The sequence below is a fragment of the Hippichthys cyanospilos genome, chromosome 21, assembly GCF_059441005.1.
Source record: "Hippichthys cyanospilos isolate Australia breed blue-spotted pipefish chromosome 21, RoL_Hcya_1.0, whole genome shotgun sequence".
Classification (NCBI taxonomy): domain Eukaryota; kingdom Metazoa; phylum Chordata; class Actinopteri; order Syngnathiformes; family Syngnathidae; genus Hippichthys; species Hippichthys cyanospilos.
This window is the reverse complement of record NC_142389.1, coordinates 8,464,889-8,473,726: the sequence shown is the minus strand read 5'-3', so window position 1 is coordinate 8,473,726 and position 8,838 is coordinate 8,464,889. Positions and strand designations below refer to the sequence as shown.

Here is an 8,838-nt window from a genome sequence, read left to right as displayed (position 1 = left end):
TCTCGCGTTCTCTCGCGAGATGGTAGGCAATCGATAGTCAACGTAAAAAAAGAAAGAAATGCTGCTTTGTTCGGTAGAGGGCGATAACGAGTATAACCAATCGAAATCGACAGGAAGAAGAAAAGGGAGAAATGTCGAAAATAAGCCTGGAAAATACAACGCAGAGAAACAAGTCGAGCTTGAAAAGATACTAATGAGCAACTCCGGAGTTGACATTCTTTCCAAGAAAGCCGTGACTTTCGGGCATATTCAACCCGCGGAGGCTCCGGCAAAGGTACGGAACACTAATTTGGAAGAAAATGAGTAAGGAAAATGTTACACTCTGCTCAAAATCATTTTCGAAAAAGTACAATAGGAGCACCCAATAGGAGCACCGAAGCGTGTTGTATACAAATAAGAGAAGTAAAACAATACGAAGCCTGTATCGTCGTTTTATATGTCTCGTGCAAATGAATTGTATTATATGAGACCAAAGTGTGCTTCTGTTTTTGTTTTGTTTTTTGTTTCTAATCAATTGATTTTGCAATTCGTCCATTTTACATACCTATTACTTGTACAGTACCTTACAGTACCGTACAAGTGCAGGAGACTTTTCGGAAGAGGTGTGTTCCCTAAACTGCATGATGCAGGGCACTATACGAGCAACGTCACAAGACTGGCAGGCGGCCAGGATTGGGTGTATGCCTCAAATACTGTAGTCATACATATGATACTATTAAGAAAGGTTTCTATTTATATATTTTGTTTGCCACAACACAAAAACGTGGCATTTGAACTGGTGTTTGGACGTTTTACATCCATTGCATCATTTCACTCCTTGTCTTTCCAGAGCCTGAGATCCCATGGGGGTTCATGGTCTTACTACCTTTGTGGAAGGAAACCGACATTTACATTTTGATGTGAAATTCAGAGACAGCCGCCTGGTTGTTGACGGCAGCAGTTTATATTTCAATCTCTACTTGAAACATGGTTTGGACCGACAGCATGGAGGAGATTATGATGTCTTTGCATCGTTGGTCCTTGAGTTCCTCTCTGCCCTGGAGGCCTGTAATATTGAGCCATACGTGGTTCTGGATGGGGGTAATTATAATATTAAAGATCAGATTTCTATCTCCATTGCTCTTCTTGTTATAATTTCATTCTTGTTTTCAGGGATTGACCCCAGCAACAAGAAGTTTGCTACTCTGCAGCAGCGTATGCAGTCCAGAATAAGGGAAGCAGAGAATCTCTCTCACGGCCGCAATGGCTCAGTTCTTCCCATCCTTACAAGGCAGGTCTTCGTTGAGGTGCTCAATCAGAAGAAAGTCTCCTTGGTCCAGTGTCTTGCTGAGGCTGACTGGGACATTGCCTGTTTGGCTCATCAGTGGAGGTGCCCAGTTCTCAGCAATGACAGCGATTTTTTTATTTTTGACCTGCCAGGTATAGAACTTGCAGCTGAAGAGATACAGTGCTGTGAAAAAGTATTTGCCTCCTTTCTGATTTCTGTTAGTTTTGTATTTTTCCTAGACCCATGTGAAATCATGAGTTAAATGATTAGCCACGGTTGTTGGACAGTTACGTTCCATTTCACTCACCACGCCCTGTAAACCACAGCTCACTAAACCACTAAATAGTACCTTTCAGGAAAAAAAGGGAAGGAGGCTAGAACAGTGATTCTCAACTGGTGTGTCAGGATACAAAAGCAGGTCACGGGCAGGCCATAAAGAATTATAGCGGGTCCTCTGTTTATGATGGTACTGTCATACAATGTTTCAAGGTCACAGGGGGCCAAATAATACATTTTCAAATGGCTTTTATACCATAGTAATGCAGACTTTCGAAACGTTTTGTCACCTAAAAAGAAGACAAACACTTTTGAAAAAATTGATATCTGTTAAGATTTTTATTTTTGTATATTTCACTTGTCAAATGTTCTTAACTTCTATAAAAAGTATGTGATGAGTTTATCTGATAATAGGAAAATGCAGATCCTAGGATCACCTGTTTAGGATCAATGGGCTAAAAGACCTCAAACCAAACCAATCAAATGAAATTCAAGGAAAGATGAGAAAGTGATTGAAATGTGTCTGACAAAGCTAAAAAAAAAACAGTTTCCACTACTTTGACACTCGGGTAGGGCTGCACAATTAATCGAATTTTAATCGCGATCACGATATTGGCTGCGATTAATTAAGCTGGCGATATTGACATTGAAAAAGTCAAGCACTTTTTTGATTACAAGTCAAATCAAGCACTTTGCCATCCTACCGCTAAGGGGCGTTGTTTCACACTCGTTTGAATGAGAATGCAGTTTCGCACCTGATTCCTAATATTAACAGCGCTAGCTGTCAATTGAGACCCATTTTGAAAAATCCGATTCGCAAGAAATTAGAATAAATTCGGTTTGAAATGACCGAAGATAACATTTTGACTGCTAAGTGATTAAAATTTGCTTAAAAGTAAGTCATGTGCTTGGTTCTTAGTCGGCTTATTTTTTTCATTGGTTTGCACTCAGCAAGTCCTGTGTGTCCTGTGTGCCAAGTATTTGCAATGTTTTCTGAATTTGTTTTAATTATTTATTATTTTATTTATTTTAGTCTATTACTATTATTTGTAAGTATCAAGCCTTGAAGCCTTGTCTATAAACTGCTTGTTTACTAAATAGGGCAATAAATAGACTTGTTTGACCAAACATGATGAATAATCGTGATTTCAATATTGACCAAAATAATCGTGATTATTATTTTGGCCATAATCGTGCAGCCCTACGCTCAGGTGATTATTTTACATGCACGGCTACTATACGAACGGCTACCTGGGTTGTTTTTGTGAAATAATAGTTGACTTCATAATCCAAACTGATAAATTTTTGAATACAGGTATATAAACACATAAAAACAGGAAGAGGCCAGGGGCAGTTACTCTTTCACAGCAGTGAATGTATATGTATATATAATTTTACGATACAGGTATTTTTCTGTTTATTTATTTTTTTCATAGGTGGATACCTGCCCCTCCAGTTCTTCAATTGGACCAACCTCAACGGTAAAGCCTCTCACTGCTACATTCCAGCTCGATGCTACACCACTCAGGGTCTTTGCCGTTTCTATGGGGGAATGAATCCCGAGTTGCTGCCTCTCTGTGCTATCCTGGCCGGTAACGATTACGTCACTCCAAAAGAGGCTGAACGACTCCTCGATATGATAGACAAAAGAACTGGCGCCCAGAGGAACAGTAAATCGCCCTCTTCCCGTATTGACGTCCTGCTTCGATGGTTGTCCTCTTTCCCGAGTTCAGTGCAGGCCCTGGCGGAGGTGAGGAGGCTCATGGGAGCCAACAGCGGGCTCAGTTCACAGCTCAAAGTGCTCATGAAGGAGTACCATGTCACCCCTCAAAGCCCCCTGGCTTGTTGGTTTACTGAATGCAAGGCTCCAGAAGGACATAATCAAACATTACCCAAGACCTTGTCAACGACTTCAACAGCGGGACTTTTGGCTCCGTTTGTGATTGATGCTTTGGTTATGCGCAGGGTGCTCCTCATTACACAGGTGGAGAACAGCAAGCAACCCAGCAGCCACAGTTGCGCCACGGCTATACGCCAGGTTATATATGGGATATTATTACTCGACGGGAGGCAAGCTCACCCTGTCAGCTCCCAGCAATTTAGAGTAGAGGACAGTTTTACCCAGAGAGGTGGTAGAGGTCAATGGGGCCAAGCGCGCGGGGGAGTTAAATTCCCTCAGCAGAGTGGAGATGAAAGATTTAGCTCCGATCAAGCCGCCGTTGCTGCAGCTCCTGTATACGTGGAGGAGTTTGATCGGCTTAACCTTACCCTGAAGAAAAAACAAGTAGAGGCACAGCGGTTGAAATCACATTTTCATGTGGATACCCTCAGTGAGGTAACTGAAAGACTTACACTTTAATTCTCCTGTTTGTAATTTATTAAACCTGTCAGATTGTGGGAGCCTATTATTTGTTTATCACAAACACATTAACTGTTGAAATTCTGGCAACACCATCAAGCAGATTTTTTCAAAATTAACATTGATTGCCATTAACAGCTATGGATTTAAAAGATCCATTTTAATTGGGCTGGCAGCCAATGAGCTAATATGCATACAGTAGACAACTGATTTTCTACAAGGAATTGAGATGGATCCCTGCCACAAATAGCAAAAAAAAAAGTCATTGATGACATCACAAAATGCTCAAAATGAATTGTATTACCTCATTCACTGACAGGCCAGCTAAAATGTATTTTTGACTTAACAATAACTTCTCGGTAATAATGGATCTTGGATGTCTATAGTGAATGAATAAGGAAATATTGATGCAATTATTTGGTTAACAAACAATGATATTCAAAATAATGTTTTAATCATTTACGTTTTTCAACGCAAGCACATTTTGGATAGATAACGGTTTTGCTCATTTTAGTATATTCTCAGCTATTTTCATGATGCTTGCAAATGCATATCTGTGAAGTGAAAGTCATTCCAGGCTATAAAGCATCGTCCGTTTCATAAAGCTGACTGAGAAAATTAATCATCTTGGCAGAAAGCGCCCTCTGTTTACTTACTATTATTTCTCCTTTCAATAACGCAGGTCCCTGAAGGACGTCGTCGTAATGCCCTGTTTGAAGCTTTGCAGGTGAATCCGTCCGCTTTGGCCCACATTCCCGCCAACATGTGTCTGCCCGTTGCAGTGACGAGCTTTTGGCTTCAGGAGGCTGTCCCAAAGCCTTCGCAGCTTCACCTCCAGGCCTTGATAGTAGGAATGGTTTACGGAGAGCTGCTTTTGATGGAGCAAAATGGAGTTGTCAACTACCAAATTCCTGGTTTGTTACACTGTTATCAGAAAAGATCAACGAATTAGCTCTCCCTGCTTATATCACTTTTGTGGTCCACATTTTAGGCCCAAAGGATAAGGGGGCTGAGAGCTGTTTGATCCGTCAGCTGGATAAAAATCGTTCTTCTTCAAGACATGGAATGGATGTCGCGGCAGCTCACAGTTTCAGCCAATGGCAGGCCTGCCTCTGGAGTGCGCAGGGTCTGAATCAGCTTTTGTTGATGCCATTGAATGAAGTCCATCTCTCACAGTAAGAACATTTAAATGTACAGTTTGCATTTCCCAACTTTTAACAATACTCACAGAAAATTGGGCGGGTTAGGCTTTTGTATGGTGTGCTTAAAAAATCACAAATAAAAAAATAGCAAAAATCACATAAAAAATAAAGGAAAATTATTTGCCAGCGAAAATAAAAACACATTACGAAAGAAAGATACTAGCAAATCAAAAACACATAAAAATTTACCGCAATATAGGAACATGATAAAGGTATAAACAAATAAAAAAAGCAATTCAAAAATCACAAACAAAAAACACAACAAAGAAAAACACAAACAAAAACATTGCAAAAGATGAAGCACAAATAAAAAACAAAAGAAAATCACAAAAATATTACAAAAGATGAAACACAACATCAGTCTCAAAAAATCACAACAAAACAAATTAATATCAATACAAAACAAAAAACACATGACAAAAAACTAAACCGCAAATCAAGAATCACAAATTAAACAACAAACAAAAAATGTAAACGAAAAAGCTAGAACATTTTGTCTTTTGTGATATGTTTTTCTTTACAATTATTTTTTTGTGCTTGTGTTTCATCTTTTCCATTGTATTTTTGCTTGTTTTCTTTTTTTTTGTTTGTTTTTGTTATTTGTTATTGTTATTTCCACTTCGTAGCCATACTTTTGGGTGACATTTTAGGAAAAATAACTTTTTCTAAATAACTTGTTGATCATTGCTAAACTTTTGAATGCACATGTTAAGACTATACGTACTGAGTACTGTTTTCGCTCAGCTATATGTGCCTGCTTGAAATTTTGCTGCCATCCATTCAATCTTGAACTTCTCCACCTATCAGCAGGACAAATCTCCGCTCTGTGTGTTTCTATTAGTTTGTTTAGTGGTACCATGGTGCACGGGGTTCTCAACCATCTCAAAAAAGGCGGAACGGTAGACCATATGCTGCCCAAGTTTTCTTACAACATTTACTCCATCCTGCTAAACGCCGTGAAGAACTGCAGCTCCAAACCTCAACCACCTTCAACGAAAGGGGGCATGGGACGAGGAGACCAGCGAGGAAGGAGAGGAAGAGGAGCAGTTGGAGGAAGAAGAGGGCGAGGGAGGAGAGGAAATGAGGGGATCAATAACCGCTTTGCTGTTTTAGGAATCAGTGAATAAGACCAGAATGATATCGGGACTTAAATGCGACCAAATTGAGTGGAGCACATTTCATGTTATTGCAGAAATGCGAAGAAGCAACTGTGTGATTATCAATTATTCTGCAGTTTCAGCTTGTGCCTTTTAGAAAATATTGTTGTACTGGAGTTACTTCAAACCATGCAACGACGTAGAGTTTTTTACATTTTATTATGTTTTTATTATTTTTAACTGATGTATACTGTATGAAATGGATTAATGTATTCATGCTCATGTTTTTTAAAATTTGTCATTTTAATCTGCAGTGTGTAAAAAAACATTTAATTACATATTTAACATTCAAACAAAATGGTACAGCAATTAAACAATAAAGTTTATACTTATACTGTATATTGACTCCTCTGTCAAATCCACTGTAAACATGAGTTGGAAAAATTAATCTTAAATGGTGAAGTCATCTGCTCAAAGCAGCCAAAAACATGAAATCAAATGTAAAGTACATTTTGGGTGTTATACAACAAAAATAACATCCAGATTTTGCATGATAAACATCAAGTATTTTCTCAATGTGCACTGTTGCATTCTCTACTTTAATGCTGGTGTGTTTACACACCTGGCTACAATAAAAAAAAAAAGATAAGAAACGTTTTCAGGAGTCGTATGACGATGACGTCATGTGGAATGTGGACTCTATTGTCTGAAGTCATTGACACGAAAACTTTGGGAGACACACAAATGACGGAAAATGCTTCGTTGCCTCTGCACTTGTTGCTTCCCCGATGAAAACTCCGACAACGAGGTAAAGTTTGTGTTCGATTGAAATTCCATGCACTATAGTTGTGTATTGTTATTGTCAAGGGGATTTAAATGAGTTTGAGCGATAGAAATACTTTACATTTATCTGCGTGAGAAGTGTGGTATGGAAACATGTTTATTTTCATGTGTTTCTATTTTTATTTAATATTGTCAGAAATTTAATTGGGAGGGCCTTTCTTACTAACTAAATGGTTAAATAAAGATGAAGTATGATCTGCATTATCAGAGGCAGCCTCTTCTGCAACCTGATCTAGACGGAGCTGAATCTGCTCGGCTAACACGACCAGTACACACTGGTATGTCATCCTAAACTCATAACAGTTATGATGGACATTTTCTGTCAATATGCATTATTATTGTTATTGTGACTTTTTTTTCACTAGATGCACAGCAGACAGGCCGGTTGGTGATGAGGCGAGTTTGCGTTCCAGAATTGGATTTGAGGTTTTCTGATGTAGCCGAGACCTTCAATGATCTGCAAGAACGTTACGAGTCTATGGTTCGACGCATCATAAAACTGCGGAAGAATTGTGGCTTCGCAAACATTGATCATCTGACTGTATCAGAATGCGTGGACAAGATCAGAGAAGAACACAGTGAGTAGAGGTCAAATTGTGACTTAGGAATTTCAATTTGGCCTTTTTTTTCCCAACTTTTTATCGTTGGTCTTCAAGGAGACAAATGCAAGGTCTCCCTAAGGATGAAGGGATACGACTTCTTTCTTGATGTGGTTCCCGTGGATTCAGACGGAGCAGATAATGAGATTTTGGTTCCTCCGGGTCTGCGATTAGCTCAAGAAGAGCTGAAGTGCACTTCTGAGAACACCAAAGCCGTAGTATCTAAAGGTACCATCCTTCAAGAGCTGATTGGCTGGCTACTCCGGAGCAAGGCTAGAATTGCTGAACAGGTGGAGAAGGTCGCGGAGACTTACCAGGAGCAAGGAAGACTTAATGAGAATCTGGAAAAAAACATGAAGGAAATAAGGAGAGCGAAGGAGTTGTCGACGATCTACAGAAAACACGCTGAAAAAGTCCTTACTGAGGTAGCTCAGATTGCAGGCGCTCTTCTGTAGTTTTCACATTTCTGAATTTACCTTGAAACACAATCGACTTAGCAGACTGTGTTATTAAAAAAATGATCAACAAAACCCATCACTGTGCTTAGCCTAAAAGCAATGGCTATTTGAACAACGGTGATTAACTACATGTAGATACATAATGTAACAATTGGGGATACAATTCTTTTGAATAACAAGCGTGGTCAAGAAACAAATTAAAACTGCATTCAAGAAACAAATGTATTTACATAGGCATATGTCAAAATAAGACATTTCTTTGGGTCCCTTTGAAATGATTGTATCTCGCATGCATCTAATAAAGAGGCATAACGTGATCTGCAATTTTGTATGCTTTTGTACTTCCACTCATCAACGCAAGGAGGCAGAAGACACCCATAATATTTTTATTTCGCAAACAGTACTGTCTCAGGTCAAGGGAAAATGTGTTATGGTTATTTTTAACACCCCCGTGGTTAAATATAATCAAGCTTTAATACTCCCGGCCTGAAATAAAGAGAACACCACAGGATGTTCATTCGGGCCAAAGTCAAATGATTACAAACGTATAATCTGACATTACTGTGAAAGCCTGTCCGCAATTCATGAAGTGCCATTTGGTAATTTAGTTTTCTATTTTTATACTCTGTTGTTCCTAAGTTGATGATCAAATTCTCATGCATCATTTAACAGCTTTAGGCTTAATCGAATAGTTTTCCGATAATGAATAAATACCATTTGGTGTACAAAGATTATGA

At 39.0% G+C, this 8,838-nt stretch overlaps 2 protein-coding genes across 2 annotated transcripts; both read left to right on the top strand.

The window, feature by feature from the left end:
- The first annotated feature begins 105 nt into the window (after positions 1-105).
- On the top strand, positions 106-6,600 carry aste1b (asteroid structure-specific endonuclease 1b). Its single transcript, XM_088404665.1, has 7 exons — positions 106-274; positions 830-1,080; positions 1,153-1,419; positions 2,980-3,878; positions 4,585-4,816; positions 4,894-5,077; positions 5,946-6,600. The coding sequence occupies exons 2-7, from the start codon at positions 843-845 to the stop codon at positions 6,229-6,231; spliced, it is 2,106 nt and encodes a 701-aa protein (XP_088260791.1). The 5' UTR covers positions 106-274; positions 830-842; the 3' UTR covers positions 6,232-6,600.
- Positions 6,601-6,699: 99 nt separating this feature from the next.
- Positions 6,700-8,425, top strand: LOC148406479 (uncharacterized). Its single transcript, XM_088404666.1, has 4 exons — positions 6,700-7,009; positions 7,253-7,322; positions 7,410-7,622; positions 7,701-8,425. Exons 1-4 carry the CDS (start codon positions 6,956-6,958, stop codon positions 8,096-8,098), a joined length of 735 nt encoding a protein of 244 aa, XP_088260792.1. The 5' UTR covers positions 6,700-6,955; the 3' UTR covers positions 8,099-8,425.
- The last annotated feature ends 413 nt before the right edge of the window (positions 8,426-8,838 follow it).